Below are 25,433 nucleotides of genomic sequence, written 5' to 3'. Positions count from 1 at the left end.
AGCAAACTTAAATTTTAGAGTTTGAGAATTTTCTATAGTTTATTATATCTGATAAGATAGTTAGATACACATGAAATAGGAAAGAATTCGTTTTGCCTCAAAAATTGATGAAAATTATTTTGTATTTGTTAACATAAATAATGTATAAGTAAGCCAATTGTTAAGTGTTAATCATTTTCTAATATGTTTAATTCGTCAAAGATGATACTTTGATACATATCAGATGACAAATAATTTCTTTCGTGAAAAAAGTATGGACAATGTTTATTTGTTTATTATTTGTAACAATAAAATTGTACAATCAACCACTTATTTGCCTTTTTTGTATACTCAGGTTACGGTTTAAGTTTATTGCACATATACCTCGGGGCTTGGAACTGTGAACGGAATATTTCTTTAAAAACTGCTATTTTTTGTAACTTTGTTTAAAAAATAATAATAAAATAAAATAGAATAAAATAAAATAAAAAGTGGCTAAAATTATAATAACAAATGTGAAGAGAGTAACTTACGAGCATTAAAAAAGTAATGGTAGCGTGGCTGAGAACTCGAAGCATAGGTGTTGCGTGTGCATAAAATAAACTCATTCTATTTGCTAATTCATTCCCGACAACGAGGTCCTTTTCAGTACTGCCTTGACGAGACAAAGAAGCTCTCGTCAGGGTTCTGCGATAATAGCTGAAGTCATTTTGAATGGCAGGTGTTTTCATTTTATGTTCGTCGAATTTCAAAACAAATTCCAGAATTTCAGCCAGTTGCTTTACGAGGGCTTGTTGTGTTTCCAAATGCTGAGTTGGCGACATATTTCCTGAACAGAGCTGACCCAGAATTTTTGGAACAACGCCCTCTGCAAGAAACCAATACATTTCAAAGATTCATTCATAACATTAGTTAATTAAATAAATCAAATAAATTAAATGAATTAAATAAATTAAATAATTCCTCTTTTTCAATTTACTGACTAAACATTATTTTTAACTGATAAATCAGTCTCTATTAGTGATTGAATTGTTCAGTCACTTGAAATTACTGATTTGATAAATAAAAACCACTGATCACAGAAGAATCGATATGACTTATTTATTTACTGAAAGCTACTGATCAGAGCACTTAAAATTCATTACTTAAATAGTGACAGTTAGCTGAGAGCATTTTAAATGACTGATTTAAGTTGTGAAACTTACTGATAGGATTATTCGATAATACTGATTTGACCAGTGACTCAAATTGAAAAATACCTATTAGATTGACCAAAAGTACTGATTCAATTGCTGAAAGTTACTGATAAGACCCTTCAAAAATAATTATTTAATGAGTGAAAGTTACAGCTTAGAACATTCAATATGATTGATTTAATTAGTAAAGGTTACTGGTTAGATATTTAAGAATAAATGATCTAATTAATTAAAATGACATATTTTGTCAGTGAATCAAATTCACTGATATACAAACTTACTTCTGACTGATTTTTTAGTCATCGATTCTGCATTATTTGAATCAGTATGGTTTGCCTTAAAACTAATTCATTTCTATGAACAAAACAGATTTTTTTGCACAACCACTCATCTAATTAGTGAAAGTTACTGGTTGAATTATTTTAAATTGCTGATTTTAATAGTGGCTTGAATTGAAAAATACATATAATGTCAATCAAATTGACTGATCCAATTACTGAAAGCTACTGATCAGACCATTCAAATCAAATTATGTAATGACTGAAAGTCACAGTTCAGATTATTCAAAATAACTAATTAATTAGTGTAAATTACTGGTTGGATCATTAAAATGAATTAGTTAATCAGTGAAAATTGCTGATTTTGTCAGTGAATTGAATTTACTGATATAAAAAGTTAGTTTTTACTAAATTTTCAGTCGTCGAATCTACATCAATTGAATCAGTCATGCTTTGGCTTAGAATTTATTTATTTATTATAAAAAAAATTGTTTTAACAGACAAATCAGTCAATATTGCTGACTGAAATCATTAGTCTTTTGAAAATAACCGATATTTAGTCAATATAAAATCATTAAACTCAACCCTAAAAAAGCTAATTCACTCAATGAAATTTACAGATTAAAAAAATTAAAATCGCTTATTTGATTCGTGAAATATACTGTTCAGATAATTTAAAACCAATGTCGAAATCAGCAAAAGCTTCAGTTTAAATAATATAAACTGAATGAATTAATTAATTAGTGAAAGTCACTGATTAAACTAATAAAAATGATTGATTTTATCAGTAAAATTTCTTATTGGTCCGTTTTAAGTGACTGGTTTAATGACTGAGTAAAGTTGACTGATTTAAAACGTCATTTTAACTGATTGGATGGCTGCCGAATCTGCAACACTTAAGGCAGTCAAAATTTGACTGATAAAATTAATTAGAAATACCTTTACTAAAAAGCTGTTATTTATATTGACAAAGCACTCAGTTTAACAGATATATCGGTCGATATGGCTCACTGAATCAGTTACCCACTTGAAATGTTCGACTGAGATTCAACAGAACTAGAAAGGACTGATTTTTAGACGATAAAAATTGTTGAACTCAAATAAAAAAGACTGATTTACTCAATGAAAGTTACTAATTAAATCAATAAAAATTGCAGATTTAATTAAGGATAGCTACTAATTAAAAAATTAAAAATGACTAATTTAATCAATGAAAGTTACAGTTTAAATTATTGGAAATGACTGATTTGGTCAGTGGATGTTACTGGTTAGATCAATCAAGAAGAATTATTTATTTAGTGAAGCTCACTTCTTAGATCATTCAGATTGACTGATTCAATCAATGAAATTAACTGGTTAGACAATACAAAAAAACTAATTTAATCAGTGTTATTTACAGATAAAATGATTTAACTCGACTGATTCCGTCCATAAAAGATACTGATTAGATCGTTTCAAAACAAGAGAAATTTACATCTTTAATCATTAAACATTACTGATTTAATGCTTTGGCTGACCAATCAGGTATTTCTACTGACGAAAAAGTTGTTTTAACAGATTAATCAATTAATGTTGCTAGCTGAATCCAATCAGTCACTAGTAAGGATTGATTTTAATTCGATAAAAATAGTTAAACTCAAGTAAAAAATGTCTGATTTAATCAATGAAAGTTACGGATTAGTTAAATCGAAATCATACTGATAGGACCATTCAAAATGGTTGATTTAATTGATTAATTTAATTAATGGTTGATTCAAAATGACCGATTTTACCAGTGAATCAAATATAGAAAAGTACTGACCTAATTCGAGAGAAAATTCATAAAATCTTTTGAGCTTGGCGACTAGAGGTGCTACAGTCAGATAAGCCCTTCGTTGACAATCTTCAGTTGGTGCAGAAATGGCCTCTCTGATTTCCTTCCCAGCGCCTTTATAACACTGAATTTCTTCCAAAATTGATTCAGAATTTTTCAGAACTCTCTGCACTTCTTCAAAGGTTTCCCTCTCGTTTTCGGATGGTTGAGCATCTAAAATTATTGAAAATGATACCATCAGATTATTATTTGTCCAATTAAACAAAAATGTAAGAAATTCTATTACAAAATGGAAAGGGGATAGGGATTAGGGATAGGGGATAGGGGATAAGGGATAAGGGTAGGAGATTGGGGGAAGGCTATAAGGTAGGAGGTGAGGGATAAGAAACAAGGGATAGAGGATAAGGGAAGGGATCAGGAATCAGGAATGAGGGATAAGGGACAAGGGATAGTAAATTCGGCTTACAAATTTTGGGAATTTAAAGAATGAATTTCAAATACCCTACACTCTTAATTGTAAATAAATAAGTGAACAGAATTTCCTTTATAAAAATTAAATGTAACTTTATAACTTTCCAACTAAATTCTTAGTTTAAAATAATATAATTTTATTTAAGAAAAATCACTTTAAAGACTATAAAGACTTTGTACTGTCGTAAAATCTTGAAAGGGGATAGAAGAAAAAGGAAACGTGAAGAGGAAACAGACGAGGAAACAGAGGAAAGGTATAACAATATAGTTTTCTGACAAAAAAAACTCACTTTTCAAGTCCAAAAATACTTTGTACCGTTGTGAAAGAATGAAAAGGGAAATAAGAGAGTGAAAGGACGAACTTCAAGGAGAAAAAAGTAATGTATAATGTAGTGAAACTCTAATTGTGCGCTAGGGTTAGAGCTAGCGGTGGTGGAGAACAAACCGAAATGAGTTCCGCTCCGCTTTTGTTTGTTCACGCCTGAGCGACCGCCGCACACCCCGCACAGCTCCTTTCATTCACACTTGCGGCGCGGCGTCAATTCTCTGAAGGACTATATCAGGGGGTCCTACATCAGAGTCTCACTCTAATATAATTTCCAAAAAGAAACTCATTTTCCAAGTCTAAAATACTTCGTAGTGTCAGAAAAGAGTTAAAGGTTAAGAGAAAAATGGAAATAGGGAAGGGACAGGAGGAAGAGAAAAGTGAAAAGAAGAAGGGGAAAAAGTATAATAATATAATTTTGCAAAAAGAAACTCACTTTCAAAGTTAAATAAAGACTTTGTACATCTGTGAAAGAGTGCAAGGGGAAAAGGGAAGTGTATAATAATATAATTGTTTCAAACTCACTTTCAAAGTCCAAAAAGACTTCATACTTTTGTGGAGTGCAGCATGTAGATTCATCCCGAGCCAAAAGACTCAAAAGCTTTCCCATTTTTAATTTAAAAATTCCAGGCTCAGCGAGAGCAGAAAGTCACATCAGAAAAAGTAGCTGAAATCAGAACAAAATACTATAAAAATGTCGATATAAATAAACAAGAGAAAATTACAGTATCAACAAACTTTTGATTAATATTTTCTAATTTAAAAACTTTCGATAAATAAATAAATAAATTGTAAATAAATATAAAAGTTCTTAATATATTAATAGCACTTAAATCTGGGAGAAACCTTGATTAAAGTTGCAAAAACTATTTATTACCTTGATATATAAATAATAGCGATAAAATAGGTTAGCAAGCGAAAATCGGTTTTCGATAATTTAATAAAAGATTTTGATCGAACTGATCGAACAGTAGAAGCAGATTGACGGAAGTGAGGTTGTTTCGCGACAGAGTTGCTGCTGCTCGTCCAATGGAATTCGAGGTTCTGCGGAGTGCCAGGAGGCCAGTGGCCAATTCCAGCATGATACATATATATATATATATATGTATAGATATATAGATATATAGATATAGAGTAATTCTCGCATACCATTAAATACATGCAAAAACATCAAGCCCCAGCTGTATCGAAATCGCGGATTTAATGGATTTCGTACAATAATTTTAGAGACGAGATCCGAATTTATATAAATAATTAGATGGCGATGACCGCACCTGCGAAATCTCAGAATAGCATAAGCGACTTTTTTTAAGTTCAAAAGAAAAGAATCATTTTGATACAAAATTTAAAATGCATATTTTAAATACTGAAAAAGTCATTGAATTTCAAAACCGGACTTCTGTAGCAACCCTGTCAATAGTCGTCACCTTAGAAATAAATACAATTATTTAACATAATAGCGAAACAATTTCTATTCTTGTGGGTTGATTGTTTTTAACCGCGGCTCGCAATTTGTTTGCCCTTCCCAGAAATAAATAATTGACTCTATTTAAAAAGTGCATGTCATAAATATTGAAAAAATAAATCCATCCTTCTGTTATAAAGCCAATCAATGAACACAAGTGTGATTGATTGGTCCATTAGATTAGGTAAGTGCCGAATAAAACGGATGTACGATCCAGTGAACATTGTATAATTTGCCATTGGTGATGTGAATAATAATTATCTTATCAGGGGCCGTTCAAAGTCTAGATCACACTTTTTTTTAAAAAATGTCATGTCTTCCCTGCATCATCAAAGAATCTTCACACCAAGCTTTATCTCCCCAGTGTAATGTCACAAATACAAACAATCCCACCTTTTTATTTAAAATTTTATTTTCCACTTCATTTGATAAACGCCTAAAATAAAACACAAAACGTAATATTTTAACAGAATTCACAACCCAAAGTATTCTCAAGATGAATAAAGAGATAATATTCCACAAAAATAATTCTTAACAAGATATTTGGTCATTTACATTTCAGCAAAAAAAATAACAAAATTGTTAAATTTATAACCAAATAGTTAATTTTGCTATAAAACAATTTATTTTTCAACAAAATACTTGAATTTTTAAAGACACAGTTGATCGAATTTATTTTAAATACACAATTGCTCGAATTTTTAAACGAAAACATTTAAGTTGAACCGCAAATAGTTGAATTTTTAACCAGATAGTCGAATATTCAAGTCAAAAACACGAATTTCTTAGAAGACAATTGAATTTTCCGCAAAGAACTTTTCAACCAAAAAAAAAAACATTTCAATTTTAAATCCAAAAGAACTAATGTTTAACCAAACAGTTAAATTTTCAACAGGATAATTGATATCTAACAAATGAAAATAATTTTACTCTTGAATCAACAACAGTCAAATTCAATCAAAACGACGGATTCCCAAAGAAAAATGTAATAGATGATATTTGAAACCTTCACCAAAACTAATTCATTTTTAACCAAACAGTTGCCTTTTTCACCTAAAAATATCATATTCCTACCAAAAGAAATTATTTTTTAAACAAAAAACAAAAATTTTCCAAAAAAATGTCGGATTTTCAAACCCAAAAGGACTTCTTGGTTGAAAGAGAAAAAAAAATACAAACAAATTGTTGAATTTTCGAACCAAAAAGGCAAATTCTCTGTAAAACAGTAAAATTTTCAACCCGAAAGAATGAATTTTCTACCAGAAAATATGAACTTTCGACAAAAAAGTTCATTTTTCACCATATAGTTGAATATTCCATTAAAAACGATGAATTTTTAACCAGATATGAAATAATTTAATTTTAAATCCAAAAAGTTAATTATATAAAAGAATAACAAATTTACGACCAAATAATTAGATTCACAGACAAGAAGATGTATCTGCAAATAATAAAATACATTTTTAAATAATTAGTTCAACTTTCAGCCAAGAAATTGAATTTTCAATTAAGAAGACTAATTTTCCACTAAAAAAGACGAATTTATAACAAAATACATGAAATAGATGAAAATCGAACAAAGTTTTAGCCATAAATGGATTATTTGCATTTGCAGTTGAAAAAAAACATTTTTCATTTACAAAACAATTATTTTTCAACCAAATAGTTCCTTCTTTAATTAAATAGGTGGAATTTTAACGCATAACATTGATTATCTACAGAAAAAAGATATATTTTCAATAAAATACATAAAAAAAAGGTTTACTTTCAATCAAAAAACGTATGCATTGCAATAAAATAGTTAAATTTACAGCCGAAGAAATAAATGTTTAATTAAAAATAAAAATTTACAACCAATAATATTAATTTTTGTTCAGAAAAGTCGAATCCTCCACAGAACAGCTATATTATACAAAAATTAATTTTTAAGCAGAAAAGTTAATTTTATACGAATCAGATCAATTCTGGGCCAAACAGACGCATTTCGGACAAAATAGTTCAACTTGCATCCAAAAAAATAAATTTGAAACTAGAAAGAATTTTTATTTTTAAGAATATTAAAAAAGAATCTAATTTTCACAAAAAACCGAAATTTTACCAAGACAATTTAATTCTCAAATGAAAAATACATTTTTAACTAAACGGATGAATTTTCAGTCAATTCAATTAATTTTCTACCAAGAAACTTGAATTTTCAAGAAAATACGTGAGTTTTAACCTAATCGCTGAATTTCCAACTAGACAAGATTAATATTCAACGCAAAAAAGAGAAATTCTTTCTTTTCAAAAGGAAAAAGTGGAATAGGGGGAAAGAGTGTGAAGTTTATATGTTTGGTTCCTCTACTTGTAAATAAAATCGCTAATTTGAATTTGTTTAAGTACTTTAAAAAATTCTTTTTCACACTTATATTGTCCACATTGTGTATCGCATTTCGTGTTAATGCCTCCCCGAATACTTCATAAATCGTCACTATAACCCCCCCCCCCCCCCCCCCCCCCCCCCCCCCCCCCCCCCCCCCCCCCCGCTCCCATCCCTTGACAGTGTGACGTAATTTTTAATTACATCTCATTTAAATTTTCATAGAGTTTTACCACATGCATCGACATAAATTAACAATAAGAGAAAATAAAATTAGAAAGGTGAACTGCAATAATCAGGAAATTCGAGGGTTATTTTCACTCTATGCTTTCTTCATTTTTCCTTTAATTACACATCACAGTTGCAGCTAGTTTCACGCTCAATGACTAATTACAACTTTACGTGTTACTTTTTGCAGATTAGTGATAATTTGATTGGTTAATCTTTTCCCGAAAATTTCACGAGTTACCGATCTTGTTGATTGATAAGGATGTCTTTATTTAATATTTATAAAAATAAAAAACGATCTAGAATAAGAAAATATTTCTTAAATCTTGAAATACATAAAAAAGAATACATCGCAGCTTTTTTTAACGAAGTCAACTTATTAACAATAATTAAAAGTACACTCCAAGTCCCATACAATACCAGTTTAGAGGTTTGCCTCGAACTGGCGTTGTTACTAAATCGGTGTCCTTGAAACGTAGACTGTCAGGATCGCCTGAAGCGTTTATAATTTGAATGCATAATATTGCGCAATGTACTCGACTGAGTACTCGCGCACTGCGGTCATTTCGAGCAATAGTTTCAAGCGTCTCTCGCCCCTAGAACTGAGAAACTGCGGGGGCCAGCAGTTCTCGAAATTACAAAAAGCAAACCTGCTTCTATGGGACCTGGAGTGTACAATAGTTAATTAATTCAGAATTTTTATATCACTTTCTATTCTACTCTGATTTAAAAAAAAAGGAATTAAAAACTGTGCAATGGGAGGTGCTTCAACGGTACATTGCGCTGCAACCACAGGAAATCAATCTCTTATCCGGTTTTAAATAAATTCAATTATATCAGTAAATTCTTTTCGCATTTTTTTAGTGATCATTTCACAGGAGGAAGAATATAAATAAGTGTACAATTTAATAGAAAATAATAATAATCAGAGACTATATTAATATATGTCAATTCTTTTTTGGTTCAGAATTAAACATTTCTGTTTTAAAATTAATCTACTTCATTACATTTTTTTAATATTCATCATCTCAGTTGAACTATTCTATTTTTTATTGAATATTTACCTTTTTCTTGGTTATGAACTTCTGTCTTTAATTCACAGTTAATTTCTTAGAGTTTAAAGATTCATTTATTTAGTGGAAAATTTATCTCTTCGGTTGAAAACTTTAAATATTCTATTAGAAATTAGTTTTTTATTGAAAAGTAATTTTTCTACTAAACATTAAACAATTTTCATTTTTGATGGAGAATTCGTCTTTCTTAGTTGAATGTTCAAGTATTTGGATGAAATTTTTTTCTTTTTTGACTAAAAATCTATTTCGCTTGAAAATTCATGTTTTAGGTTCGACAATTCTCCCCTATTCGTAGAAGCTTCGTTCGACTGTTTTTGGTTAAAAATTTTAATATTTTACGGTTTTTTAAAATTATTAAGCTATTGCTTTTGGTAGAAAATTCAACCTTTTTTAAAGGTTCATTGTTTTAATTAAAAATGCATCTCTTTGATTGAAAAATAACTACTTTGTTAGAAAATCTCGTTCCAGATGTGAATTAATGTATTTTGTTGAAAAAGTCTTTCTCGTTGAAAATTGTAACAATTTATTACTTCGTTAAAAATTCCAGTATTAGGTTGACATCTTTTTCGCTCTTTGTTGGAAAATTAACTTGTTTTGGTTGGGCATTCAATTTTTATGTAAAAATTTTATATTTTTCTTTGAGAACCCATTTTTTTGTTCAAAAAATTGAGCTACTCTGGTTGAAAATAGAAATATTTTGTTAATTTCCTTTCTGGTTTGAAGATTTATTATTTTAGTTACAAAATCATCTTTTTGGTTTAAAATTTAACTATTTGTTGGAAATTAGTTTTTTTCTGGTTGGGCATTTTCTTTTGTAGAAAATTTATGCATTTTCATGAAAATTCGTCTTTTTGGATAGAAAGTTATTTTTATTTATTTTTTGTTTCGAAATTTATCTTTTTGGATTAGGATTTAGCTAACTTGCTAAAAGTTGGACTTTTTTGTTGATCTCAAATGTCTGAATTAAAATTAAAATTCATAATTTGATTGAAAATTCAACTACTGTAAAATATTTCTTGGTTGCAAATAAAATAACAGATTCCACTTTTTATAAATTGCAAGTATTATTTTTTCATATCAAAATTTATTTACAGTAATTAATTAATAATGCTAATTTTAATAAAAAAAAGAGCATAAATAAAAACAATATGTAAAAAAGAAAAAAATCAAGGTTATTTAAATCTGTTTAATCTTTGCTTGAATAAAAACAAAGAGTCTGACATTTTTTCTAAATTAATTGATCTTTTTTCTGCACTGATTCTATGATATCAAACTAACAATTAATTACTCTTAAATTAAACAAATAGTTTTCCTTATTTTTAATCAAAATAACCAATGAAAAATAAAATATAAACTCCGGAAATTGTTTCCCACATTATTCTAAATTAATTTTCTTTAAATTCAATTATTAACTTATTTTTCTATTTTAATTCGCCATTAGCGAATCAGATTGAGGATGTCAAACAATAAGCGCACAGCCACAATCTTCAAGTATAATGCAAAAACTACTCACTTTTCATCGCCAAACGCTTCAAAAAATTCAAATCCCAATTAATTAAAAACTCACCACTACCACCTGATAAGAAATCGTTCTATGTGCATAATTAGTTCTTATAACCACGCGATTCAGCAATAAATAAATAAATTATCTAGTTTCATTCAGCGCGCGATCATGACAACGAATGTCGGCGTTAATATCGCGGCATGCGATTTCCTTATTTGGTCAAAGGACGGCTGTAGGATACGGGAAAAATCAATGGAATCTGTTTCAGAAACCCCCTCCAGATAGCGCTTGCGCTGCACAATGGTTCAAATCCGCGCGCCCTGCAATCATTTTTTTTCTCTCAGGCAATTTTTAAATTAAAATATGAAATTAAACTTAATATTGATACCAAACCTTTGCATTTATTAAATCATTAAATTTATTATTATTTATTTTCTTTTAATTTAAATAACTTTGGAAATATATATAGTACTTTCCTCAATTATTGAGTTTTTATTTTTTCTCTTTATTTGTTTATATACTGTTATACACTAAACAATTTAAAAAATACTCTCTTTTACGTTTATTGAGAATTTTATGATGTGTATTAAAGAAAAAACTTCGCAATACGTTCATCAGTTCAAATTTACGTACGCTGCACGCGCGATTTTTACATTCTCATCATTTATGATTGAGAAAGTATTAGAATTGTCGGAAATTTCACAGTACACTTTTTCAACGGATCTTCACGTTTCAAGACAATGGCGTCTGTCTGTCTGTCTGTCTGTCTGTCTGTCTGTCTGTCTGTCTGTCCGTCCGTCCGTCCGTCCGTCCGTAAACACGATAACTCTCGAAAAAATGAAGGAATCAAATCCATCTTTGGCACACTTTTTTTAGGTCCCAAAAGAAAGGACGAGTTCGCGAACCAGCCATTTTTGATAAAAATTCAAAAAGTGGGCGCATTTTGAAAGTTTTTGAGAACATTTTTTTCTGCATTTGAAAATTCTATGTACGGATATTTACAGTATTGAAAAGAACAAAAAATTTATTCTTATGGCTTTTTTCGATAACAATAAAATTCTCAGAGTTATAGCGTTTCCAAAAATTTTTTAATCAACCGAAAATCAACATTTTAAGCCAAAAAATGCACGATATGAAAAAAAGTCAAGAGAAGAAAAACTTTTTTTTTCGTTAAGAATCACTTCTTGATAGGATGCGTACTTTTTGTTTTATTCGTGAAAAATAACGCTGAAAAAAATAAAATAAAAAAAAATGTGTAGAAAAACGACGAAAGTGAGGAGAAAAAAAAAGATTCAACCAAACCTGTTTACAAATGTCTGTCGGAAATCGAGCGCGCAGCGCGTGTGTCACGATGAGAATGTGTACCTCGAAGCCTACAGAGCTTTGAGAAACTTAATCTTTGACTATACTTAATTAAGTAGACAATTCACAATATGAAGACGCATATAAATACAGCCATCTAAAAGATATCTTTTTGATAAAGTTTTTTTCAAGAATTCCAAATGCAAAGAATAAATATCCGAGCGCGAAGCGCGAGGTAACTCATTATCGAGCTTGAAGCGCGAGATTCAACAGTCGCGCGCCCTAGGTACGCTCAAACTTGCAAGCGAAGTGAGCAACGCGCGTAGCGCACGATGAGAATGTGCCCGCTTAGCGGGCAGATTTTTTTTCTTGGTGTCACGCTTTAAATTCAAATATGAAATTAATAGTAGTACAGCATTTTTTAATTTGTCAATTTTATTGTTATTTATTAACTTTAAGTTTTGTATTATCTAAAATAAAAGAATAAATAATTATAAATAAATCACATTTATTCATCAAAAATATAATAGAGAAATATTCGAATTTAATTATTTTTATTTTCAATTTACTGTTCAAATTTTGAACAACAATAATTGAAAAAATATTTCTTCATTCCAAAGAATAATACAAAAAACAACACTTTTATTACAAGTGCAATAATTTAAAAATACTACTGTGCACATTTAAAGAAAAACTTCTAATGAGAGTTCTTTAATAATAATTCAAATTTAAAGAATAATTTTTTTAATTACATTGAATATTTTGTTTAAATCTCTGCTTAAAATAATTAATTATTGTATTTGTATTAAATAATATTGGTTAAAAAAGCAATTTTTTAATTGCTTAAATTTTTCGAATATTACAGAAATTAATAATATTAAGATATTCAACTCATACAAAAATATATAAAAACTGACATATTTAAACAAGCTTTATTTAACAACGTAAATATAATGTAAATTTAAAAACTGTGAGTATCTTATACTTTTTGCAAAAGTAATTACTTCGATATTTTATTAATATTATTTTCTATAATTAATCATTTTTCCATAATTTTATTTCAAAAATTATTATAGTCCTAAAATGATTTTCTTATAATACTTTTTCGTAAAAGAAGTTTGTTTCATGTGTCAAAACAATTATTTTGTCCAACTGTGCTCTGGTTGTTACGAGGCCGGCGAAAATTCAAATTCTCCGTCGAAGGAATTCGAAGTAAATTTAGGCAGTCTTGACTACATGGAATTTTCCTTCGTCTCCCGCAAATTGGCTAAAGTCCATGGCTAATGGCACCATGAAAAAAAAAACCAAATGGAAAGCCAATTTACCGCAGAAATAGAGTGAGAATTTAAGTATGAAACATGGCTGAAAAAAATTAAAAATAGTTTGAGAATCCTACCCAGCAGAACTCATTCAAGTGGCTATCTGTTTACTTTTCTGCACTATTGTCACTTGGAAGAAAATAAATTGGAAACTATTATTTAATACCGGTAATGATTTTTAAAATAATAGGGATCGGAAGTCATGTAATTCGTTCAAATCTTAACCTCCCAACCTTTCCCTTCTCACACTTCAAACTGTGCTTCCTCACTTGCCCTCCCATAATTTCCTCCTCTTTCTCTCCCACATTTCTCTCACTTTCCCACCAACTAATTTTCCCTCCACTCACTCCTCCTACTGTGCCTTCCCTCACAAGACTTCCCCTACCCCCAAATTTCCCCTACGGTTTCTTATTTTTCATAACTTTCACTACTTCTCACCCCTCATTTTCCACCATTTCCTTTATTCTACCTAACCACATTTTTCATGATATCCCCTACTTCTCCTTCTATTATTTCTCCCTACTTTCCATCTTCTCCTCACTCCCCTCAGTAACTCTCCCCTTACTTTGCCTACTTCCCTCTTATTCTCCTACTGTACTCCTCGTTTACCCTAATTTCCCCACTACCCCTCAATCGCTTCTCCTGCTTCCCCTCTTGTCATTTCCCAGCACAGCCTTTACTTGCTCTCGACTCATTCTCCATCACTTCTCACACTTCCCTTCTCCCAATTTATCTTAGCCTACCCTATCTACTTATTACGCTAACCCCTCCCCCCCTCATTTCCCATGGCTTCTCCTGCTTCCCACCCTTCATTTCTCCTCCCTTACCCTACCTCCTAATTATCCTACAATCTCACTATTCCTCACTTCCCCCAGTTAATCTCCCCTCATTTCACATACTTCCTTTTTATTTCCCCTGATATTCCCCTAATTCCCATATTACTCTTCCTTAACGTTCCCTACTTTCCCTAATTTCCCGGCTTATCCTCCTTCTACTTTCCCTATTTATTTGAAATCATTATTTAATTTTTAATCCTTGATTTTGATTCAAAATTATACAAATAATTGGAGACCAAAATGTATTTCGATGTTACGCTAAAATTTGAAATTTTTAAACGCTTTCAAGCTTTAAATTAAGGAATAGTTAAATTTAAATAATTCAGGCTTAAAATTATTTATTTTTAAATGCTTTAAATTCCAATTTATTTATATAACTAGAAACAAATAGATGTTTAATTATTCAATTGGAATGAATACTTTTGATATGCAAACCCAAAATCGCAAATGTAGAAAAATACAGAACCTATAAAATAAATGGTATAATTAAATTTTTTTTAAGTCGAAAAATTTAAATTAAATTAAAATTTTTTTTTTAAATTTCGTACAATCTAACGGTCAGGAAATAAAGAGCTGATGAATTATAAATATTTTAGGTGGATTGTTCCACAGGCGATGTACTAGCAATTTGTATGGAGAATTTTTTTACTGATTATGTATGTATGTATATTTTCCCATTATTTATGTTTTATGTACCGTCTAACCGTGCGAATAACACGTTTCACTTTTCATAATGGCATAGTCAGAAATAATGCGATAGTAAAGAGTTCTTCATTGTTAATAATTATCTTAATTTATATATATCACATCAAACTCATCGAAGGTTTGGTCATCATTTTTTTTATCGTTGATATTAATTATTATGAAAAATTTAGATTTTTAATTAAAATTCTATTTTTAAAAATTTGATAAAAACTTCGAATTTTAAAGTTTTGTAAACACTACCTGCTAATTAATCTTGCTTTCGATGAAAAAAGACTGCTATCTATTACATTCTTTTGAATACAATAATAATTTTTTGGAATTCCCTTAAAATTTACTAAATTCGATAGATCTCTCTTGGATTTTAATATTTTCCAATTTGTTTGGTCTTTTTATTCACCCCGCAGTCTTTGAAACTCAACTTGAATTCTTAGAAATTTCATCAATTCTTTTGAATTCCCCTAAATTTTTGAGAATTCACTTCCGAATCTAATGAATTAAATGAATTTCATTAATATTCTTCAATTTTGATGAATTTTGATGAATTTCGTCGCATTTCTCTCATTTCCCTTATAATCCTCCTAAAATGACTTTATTATTGATTAATTTAATTTAATATTTAGCGCATCTTAATTTTTTTCCAACTTTTTGTTGCATTCCTCTGGAATTCGCCCTAAATTATTTTGTAATCCTTTAGAATTTACTTGAATTCTTCTAAATTCAATAGATTTTTTTAGTTTCGTTTAATTCACCCAGAAGTCTTTGAAACTCAACTGAAATTCTGTTCTACTGTTTTCTACTGACTCCTATTTATCATAATTCAATAGAAAATTTCAGATTTCAAAAATGTTGTTGCATTCACTTGAATTATTTGTAATACACCCTGAATTCTTTAATATTCACAATGGATTCGTATCAATGCCATCGAATTCTCTTTAATTCCATTGAGTTCTTCTAACCTCACTCCATTTTAAATTAAATCAATGGAATATTTAAGATTTTTCCCAATTCATTCAAATTCATTTGAAATTCAATCTAAATTCTTTGGAATTTACTTGAATTTTTATTAATTTAATGATGTTTTAAAATTCTTTTCATTCACCCTAAAGTCTTTTAACAAATTCTTTTTAATTTCAATAAATTTGTTCAAAATCACTCTAAATCTATTCAATTCAATTAATTTTGTTAAATTCTTGAATTGTTTGTAATTCGCTTAAATTTGTATGAAATATTCATTTTTCTATTAAAATTTTTTTTTTAATTCACTTCAATTCTGTTGAATTCGTCCTGAATTGTGTTTACTGTCATTTATTGCGATTCAATGAACAAACTTATTTTTTTTAATTGCATTTGTTTCAATGGTTTTGAATTCACTATGAATTCTTATGAATTCATCCCGAATTCGTTTATATTCACCTCGAATCCTTATAAATTTCAATTCTTTTTTTGTTGTATTCAAAAGAAACATTAGTTAAATAATTCATACACATTAGTCATTTTCAACTAATTTTAGTCACAAAATACATTTTAAAGTACCATAGGTAATTTATGTTTTTGTTGTATTACGAAATACAAGATTTCTTTAATAAAAGAAAATGTATGGCAATATTCATTACAAAATTTAAAAGTTTAAATTTTTTATTGTCACCCTAATTTATTGGGAAATGGTCTTCGTGTGTGCGTGTATTTTTTTTTTTTTTAATTTAATCACAATTTTTTTTAATTTGAAAAAATTTACTCGTTATATTTCTGGTTTTTTTATTTTCCAAAAATTGTGTAGTTAAATTTGAATGTCAGTGGTTGAAAAAATTTTAATTTTGATTTATTTTAAATTTAATTTTTTAATTTAAAAAATGTTAAGGTAATTCTACTTTGCAATGTTTGGAACCATGGGATGGGCTTATAATTCTGTCACGTGCCAAGCGACCCTGGAGGTCTGCCTGACTCAGCAAACGCACCGGGGGTACAATTATTGTCTTCCCAAAATGATCCCTCGTAATTTTTATCTTTAACTTTTATCTTTTCAAACTTCATTTGACCTCAATTTTTTTTGTTATTTTTTTTCAACCGCACCACTGGCACAAAAACCTCACCCTTTATTAAAAAAAAAACATATTTAGAATTTAAAATTAAAATATTTTGTTTAAAATTTGGTTGCAGTTCTTAATGAAAATTTAACTATTCCATTTTTGATTGGAAATTTATCCTTTTTAGTTCAAAATTCATCTTTTTTTGTAGAAAATTAACCTTTTTCGTAAAAAAAAATTAACTTTTTGTTAACAATTCCTTTCTTTTGTTAAGAATTAATTTTTTCCCAGTGAAAATATATATTCCATATTTATTGAAATATTGACAATATTGAATATTGACTTGAAATATTAACTATTACATGTTTCGTTAAAAATGAATTTTTTTAATTAAAATTTCAACCACTTGCGTTAATGTTGAACTATTTTGTAAAAAATTCTTCTTTTTTGTTAAAAATTATTGTATTTTTTTTTTATAATTTATCTTTTTTGTATAAAATTAATCTACTTGTCTAAAAAAATTGTCGGTTAGAAATTCAACTCTATGTCGAACTCTTTTCTTCGAAATTTGTTTTTTGTGAGCTTCAGCATTTAGTTAAAAATTGTATTTATCTCTCTGATTGAAGATGTAACTATTTCGTTGAAAAATAATTTTTATCTAAGAAAATTTGTATTTAAAGGTTGAAAATTCAAATATGTCATAGGAAATTCGCATTTTTTACTTGAAATTACAACAGTTTTGTTGATTTTTTTTCTCGGCTTCACTGAAGAATTTTTTTTTTTTTTGTTAAAAATGTTGTCTCTTTAGTTGAAAAAAGTATCTCTTTCAGAAGTTAATTTATGTAGCGACAATGTAAATATTATGATTATAGAAAAATAAGATTTTCAATCAAAAATTTATTTTGTTAGTAAAAAGTTCTTGTCTTTTATTAAAAATTCATAACTGAAGATTCTTGAAAACTCAACTGCTTGATTGAATTTAATTGTTTTCTATTTTAAATTAACTTTTTTTTTTGAAGATTCTTTATTTTAGTTGAAAAGAAACTATTTGGAAGTAAGTTAATTCGTTTGTTAAAAATTCACATTTTTAAATTAAGCAAACAGCTGTTTTGTAATAAAAGTCGTCTTGTTGATAGTAAATTAAATTATTCGTTTGAAAATTAACTCCTTTGATAAAAATTGTATTATTAATTTGAATGCATAACTATTCTGTTGGAAATTCGTCTTCTTTGTTGTTGAAAATTAGTTTTTTTCATCTGAAAATGATACGTGCTTATTTTGAGTTAAAATTAATGTATTTTGTTTAAAATTTATCTTTTGGTCGAAAATTAATGTTTTTAGTAAAAAATAATACTTCTTCATTGAAAGTTTAGTTATTTCGTAAAATTTTCAACGAATTTATTTGAATAATTTGATGCTCATTATTTTCTGTCCACTTATTCAAAATCGATATTTTTTAATATTGACTTTTATTTCCAAATAGTGAAAAAATGTCTCTCAAACTGTTCTTATTTTGTTTAAAGTATAATTATCTTATGCTAGATTAAACTATTTCCTTCGTCATCTCCTTTGGTCGAAGAGTCAACTGTTTTGTGAAATACAACATGTGACACCCCCAACCCCTTAAATGTCGCGTAATAATTTCTCACTCCCTATTCACTAAATAAATAGTATTGTAATAATATAAATATTATTTTTGCTAGTATCAGATTGAAAAGAAAAGAAATGATTGTATTCTTTGTCAAATGATTGTCCCTACTGAGGGGCCTTATCAATGACTTGACTCGATTCTGTGGATGGTCATGAGTCATTAACATAATCGTCAGTTAACATTTTAGGAGGGTGAAATGAATGAAAGAAAAGTTTGGTTTTACGTGACGAGGACAAGAGGGAGAATTTTTTGTTCTTGTTGTTTTTGTTGAAATGACAAATAATCCCCATATATTCGCTGGGATTTGCGTCACGTCACGGTTGGGGGAGAAGGACGGGAAGAACGGGAAGAACGGGAAGGACGGGAAGGACGGGAAGGACGGATCTCACACGTGTGGACGAATATTCTCACGACACGTGAGGCCCCTGCATCCGTTACTCGTAATTCGTCCATAGAAAGCGAAAAGGGTGATGATATTTCGAACTGTTCCCAATGCCAACCACATCCCGAAATCGATATTATATCATATTGCATGTGGAACTCGATATTTCTGCTTCTTTATTGACATCAAAGACATTTTTTTTCTTTTTTCTTTTTTCTTTTTTCTTTTTTTATCTTTTTACTTCAACTCGCCACAATTCAGCCAATTCTTGAAAAATTTTTATGAAATTTACGGGAAATATTCTTTATAATATTCTACGACTGTTGGAAGAAACAACAAATTAACATTATTGTTCCAACCGAATTTATAAATTGTACAGATTCACTACCTGTAAAATGCATATTCATCACAAATAGATTCATTCATTGAATATTTAGTTTTATATTTTCATACTCTTCTGGGATGCACTTAATCAAACAAATATATTTTAGTTGGCTTTCAAAATTCTTGTTTTTGTATACATTTAAAGATGTAGAAATAAAAATCTTTAAATTTTCATGAAGTTGAAAATCTAAACTCGATGTGGCATGCGAAACACGATATTTATGCGTCTTTATTGGTAACAAAAATTTTCGTTTCTTTTTGTTCTTCTTTTACTTCATCTCAGCATAATTCAGCCAATTCTGGAAATTTTTTATTGTTTACACAAAAGTTATAATTGCTTAATTTTTTTTTTTTTTTGCTTTTGTATAATTTTAAATTATTTAATAATTTCGAATTCTGTTTGGAATAGTTCAGTTTAATAAATTATAAATAGACTACTGTTTAATTCAAAATATGTATAAATAAAAATTCTTAACGATGCACGGAGAAAAATAGATGTTAGCACAGACTATCTAGATATTAATAGGTAATGTCTTAGCGATTTAACTGTGGGACAGAAATCTAGATACTGAAGTAGAGCATCCGTAGATATTAAAGAGAAGATTTTAACTGACAATATCCAAGATATTAAAGGGCAGAATCTAAGATATTCAAGAAATATTTTTTAATTGTGCAAAAATTACCTGTAAAGCATGCCATTTTCTGTAAAATGCAAAAGAATGTTAATATCGTAGTCCTCTGTTTTGAATATCCGAATCATCAAGCATTCGCCTTTTTGCATAATTATGCGATTTTTGTGTTAAACAGATGACACACTGTTCAAGGCTAATATGAAAGATGCCTGTAGCTGAGTCCTCATTTTCTTGAGAAAATTATAACATATCGAAAAACATTTAATCCATTTTCCACCAAAACTTATAGTGCAATAGACATGCGAAAACCCTCAATGCACACGATGAAAGCTCAAGATACAGAAAAAATCGTTTGTCGCCACGCCACACGTCAGCGACCTTGCTCCGATAAAATTTAGCTTTTTCAATATCTTAGATATTAACTGTTAATATCACATATTTTATACTTTCAATATAAACAGATATTGCCCTTTAATATTTTCTATGTCGAATAGAAGATATTAGATAGTGTGCCGTAATATCTATATATTATGGTTAAATATCAAAGTTTTTAGTATCTGCTTATCAATATCTATTTTTCTCCGTGTGATGTTGAAAATCTAAAATCATGTTTTCAATTCTAAATTCGAAATGAAAAAAATCTTTAATATTCCGCGATGCTTCTACCTTGTTTTTAATAAGAAACGATTTTTTTGTTTCTTTTTTGTATATTTTGACTTCAACTTGCCAATTCAGCCAATTCTTGGAATTTTTTATACAATTTACCAACAATATTTGTTTTAATTTCCTAAGATTATTAAAGTGAGTAACATACAAACATGATATTTTTTAACCATAGCTATGAATATTTACAATCTGCACCACTCATACCCATCACAAATACATTCATTAATTAAAAAAGATTTATTTTAGGCAGCGTTAAAATATTTTTATTTTCGAAAATCTGATTGTCTAAAATCGTCAACTTTTTGGCAATAACCCAAATAATGTTCTATTTTGAAGATACACAACTGAAATCTCTTCAATTTTTTAGATTTACAAATTAGAATTCTTAAATTTTGATGATTTTGAAAATCAAAAGTCAAGCTTTCAATCAGAAATATTCTAAATTGAAGAAATTTGAAATGTCAATCACAAAAACTACAGAATTTTTAATTGTAGAATTGAAAACTTGCATTGTAACTTGCGATTGTAATTCGCAAAAATTAAAAACGCTCGAATTTTAAAGATTCAAAAATCAAAGATTTACAATTTTGAAAAGTAATAATTGATATTTTTTTATTTTTAAAAAATGTAGTTGTATTTTAGACCTCACTTTGAAGATTGACATTTAAAATTCTTTAATTTAGAATATTATTAGTTAAAGAATATTTTTAATCATTTTGTATATGAAAACATCTAGCATCTTTCTTTTTAATTAGTGAATCAAAAGGAGTTAAAAATTATTAATAAAATCCAGCTAATATTCCCATTGATTGTTTATAATTCAGATCTCGATTAACGTTCGTCCTAGGTCATAAAGGTGCTGTTCTTGTTGTAAAAGATTTTAAAAAATGTAATAAAATTAAAATGAAAAATACAGAAATATAAATTATTATTTTCCTGATATAAAAATTTAAATGGAAAAAGAGTTGCCGCTTATTAAAATAATAATAGTAATCATGTCGATGGCCCAATTATAAAAACCGAAAGGTTAGTGCATAGTAATCCTTATTTTCAGGAATTTTAAATGTGCTCTTTTCATAAAAATTATTTCTGTATACATTCTCAATATTTTTTTCAAACAAAAATATGAATTCTTAATATAAAATATAATAAGTGACATTTCAGCTAAAAACAACTTAATTTAAATTAAAAACAAATGAATTCAAATGAAAGAAGACGAAACTTTAACAATAAAATTGAATCCTGGACCAAAACCGATTAATTTTAAACAAAAAAAAAACGAATTTTCAACAAAAGAGTGGAGTTTTGAACCAAAGAATAATAATTTTCAATCCAAAATATAATTCTTCATTTTCCACTTAAAAAAAAAAATTAATTATTAATTTAAAAAATGAATCTTCAAAAAAATTGTTCGATTTTCAACCAACAAATATTTTTATTTTAAATCAAAAAGTATAACTCATCAAAAAAAAGAAGAATTTTCAATAAAGTTGTTAATTAGTTAAAGTTTCAATTTAAACATTTAATTTTCCAGCTCGACAAAAAATTTTTTATAAAATAATTAACCTTTCAGCTAAAAAAAAATCCATTTTTAATCATAAATGGAATGGTTCGATTCTCAGTGAAAAAATTCATTTTGAATAAAAAAAAACTATTTTTTAATTAAATAGTTTAATTTTCATCCAACGATATGGATCTTTAACTAATATAATAAATTTTTAACAAATAAATTGAAATTTCAGTCAAGGGATTGCATCTCAATCAAGAAGATTAATTTTCTACCACAAAAAAATGAATTTACACATACTTTAATTTTGCACCCAATTATTAAATTTTCAACTAAAAACAGTTACATTTTGAATAAAATAAGAAGACAAATTTAAGAAAAAGTACTTTTTAGCCAAATTATAAAATTTTCAACAAAATAGTTTAATTTTCAACTAAAAAGTTAAATTGTCAACAAAAGAAATCTAACTTTTAAAAAAGAAGTTCAATTTACAACTAAGTAGTTGAGTTTTTAAATTCAAGTTGAACTATTCTGTTGAAAATTTAATAATTGGGTTAAAAAGTCTGCTGTTTAAAAAATTTTTTATATTATTTTGTTGAAAATTCGTCTCTTCGGCTTAAAAATTGCAATTTTTATACTGAATAAATGAAATTTTCAATAAAAATGATGAATATTTAAGAAAAAAAATAATGTTGAATAAAGTAATCGAGGCGTCCTAACGGTAGGATGCCAACGCACACGGCACGACTTTACGGTACTTGACCAAAATTATAAATAATAAAAGTTTAAAACCAAAAAGACACATTTTCTACCATGAAATATTTTTTAGTGAAGAAGGAAAAAAAAGTTAACCAAACAGTGATACTTGGAACTCAAAATAAAAATTGTTTCCACCAAAATAAAATTAAAAAATTTCGAGGAAAATATTTTAATTTTAATCTCGATGTTATTTTGTGTCGACCATGCTAATTAATTAATTTTGTTGGTGTGACATTGTTTTGATTTATTGGTCTGTCAGGGCATCAAACGAATTCAACATAAACAAATTAATTAATTAATTGAATTTTAGAGGTGATAATTAGAAAATGGAAGGAAGTATAATGACTCAGAATTAAAACTAGCAGTCTATCGATTAGGCGGATTTAAATCTCGATTTTCCATTAGGAATAGATAAGAGTAGGCCACGTTTTTCACGTCTAACCGGAGTAAAGAGTGCCTTTCCCATTTAGGACAAAGTCACTACATTTTTTTCCCCTTCATTTGTTGTACATGAAAGTAGGCTAATTACTCTTTCATTCGAAAAGGAAAAATCGAATCGAAAAAATTAGAGATCACATTTTCAATCACATGTCCTTTTTCGTCTGCACAATATTCTAGGATCTTCAATATAGGGGACGTACATTATCAATCTTAGGCTACTCTTTACTCCTATACACTTAAAGTAACCTAGAACAATTTTCGATTAAACAAGGGAAATGTTTAACCAAAGTTTCCAGAACTCCGATTTCATAACCCCCAGTTTTTTGATTCCAAAAATTGTTCGGAAGCATCGCACTGCGCGAGTACTCAGTCGAGCACATTGCGCAATATTATTCATTCCAATTGGAAACAGTTCAGGCGGCTCATACTTTCTATGTTAGGATTCCCCGATTTAGGAACAAGCCTATTTCCAGGCATCTCCCGACACTGTTACTAAATCGGGGTTCTGGTGTATATTTTTTACCTGAAAATAGAATCAATGAATTTTCAGTTTGAAAAATTAATTTTTAAGAAAAGAATTCAACAAAATAGTTGAATATATGAACTTTCAACCAAAACGATTAATTTCCTACCCAAAAAGACGAATTTTCAACAAAGTGTATGAATTTTCAAACAAATAGTTCAATTCTCAACTTATAAACGATACATTTTTCACCAGATATGGAATACTTCAATTTTGAGCTTAAAAAATTTAATTTTTATAAAAATAAAAAGGAATTTTCAACCAAGTTTATTCTACCAAAAAGACGAAATTTTAAGGAAATACAAGTGTCCTCAGAAAAATAAATGAATTTTGAACAAAGTTATGGCAGTATTTATATGCGTCTTCATATTCTGAATTGTCTGCTTAATTAAGTATAGTCAAAGATTAAGTTTCTCAAAGCTCTGTAGGCTTTGAGGTACACATTCTCATCATGACACTCACACTGCGCGCTCAATTTTCGACAGATATTTGTAAACAGGTTTTTTTTTTATTTTTTCTCTCGTAACTATCGTCGTTTCACAACACATTTTTTTATTTTATTTTTTTCAACGTTATTTTTCACGAATAAAACAAAAAGTACGCTTCCTATCAAGAAGTGATTCTTAACGAAATTCTAGATCTTTTTGGGGATAAACATTTTTGTTAATTCATCTTTTTTCGTATCCTACATAGTTTGTCCACAGAATAGAATTTTTTATTTTCCATTCATTATTTTTTGTGCAATCAAAATTTGAATTTTCGATTTTTGAAGTAAATCAAAAAATTGGGTATGATAATCTTGTAGGGCTTTCAAAACGAAATGTTTTTCTTTTCTTGACTTTTTTTTATATCGTGCGTTTTTCGGCTTCAAATTTTGATTTTTGTTTGATTAAAAAAATTTTGAAAAAGCACAAGAAAAGATCTATAAATTTTTCATTATTCACTTTTTAATAGGATGCGTGGTTTTCGGTTTATTTGTAAAAAAAAACTATGTTAAAAATGAAAAACTTTAATTTTTGACCAATGGCACAAGCCATAACATTCATTTAAAAATAGGTCTGAAGAATTGCTTTAAACCATTTTTCCTCACGAGACGCGGAATGAGAATGTGTTCGTTAAGGCCGGAGGAGTTTTAACAATAGAGAATTCACAATAACTATATTTCAGTTGTTCGAGGAAGTACAATGACGGAGCGCGTATAGCGCGAGATAACAAATTATCCAGCGCTTTGTCTTTTTTCATTTTTTTCCTGTTGAAAATTATTTTGTTGTTTTTAACTGAAATTTTTAATGTTTCGATGAAAATCCATTTATTGTGTTAGAAATTCATTTTTTCTTAATAAATTAAACAGGTTAAATCTTTTTTTACTTTTTAGGTACGTGAGAGAGTCACGGTTTTTTCCTAATCTTGCAACTGACTTTCAACTTTTCAGTTGAAGTGAGACAATAATCATTTAAATTCAACAGAAGTAATTGAACCCCTGGCGACCAAAAGGGGGGACACGGCCGAATTCAGCCTGAGAAGTATTGTCCTGAGTGTCAATTTTTAAAATCTTTCTAATTTCAATTTTAAAGACTGATACTTGTAGAGAATTTCAAGGCGCATCTTTTT

At 28.4% G+C, this 25,433-nt stretch overlaps 1 protein-coding gene across 4 annotated transcripts in view; it reads right to left on the bottom strand.

Annotated features, from left to right (window-relative positions):
• The window catches only part of LOC117169106 (protein FAM49B), a 48,481-nt gene that overhangs the window by 5,949 nt on the left and 17,099 nt on the right, over positions 1-25,433 (bottom strand). For 2 of the 4 annotated variants that reach the window (XM_033355251.1, XM_033355253.1), the window contains 3 exons: positions 4,588-4,729; positions 3,255-3,479; positions 513-847 (listed from right to left, as the gene is read on the bottom strand). In XM_033355251.1, the coding sequence (XP_033211142.1) occupies positions 513-847; positions 3,255-3,479; positions 4,588-4,672 (645 nt within the window). In that variant the 5' untranslated portion in view covers positions 4,673-4,729. Of the gene's footprint in view, positions 1-512; positions 848-3,254; positions 3,480-4,587; positions 4,730-4,939; positions 5,075-10,754; positions 10,878-25,433 lie in introns of those variants that run through there. The other 2 variants (XM_033355255.1, XM_033355254.1) reach the window with 2 other exon arrangements.

This window comes from Belonocnema kinseyi, chromosome 3 (genome assembly GCF_010883055.1).
Source record: "Belonocnema kinseyi isolate 2016_QV_RU_SX_M_011 chromosome 3, B_treatae_v1, whole genome shotgun sequence".
Taxonomy (NCBI): domain Eukaryota; kingdom Metazoa; phylum Arthropoda; class Insecta; order Hymenoptera; family Cynipidae; genus Belonocnema; species Belonocnema kinseyi.
This window is presented reverse-complemented; position numbering and strand designations above follow the sequence as displayed.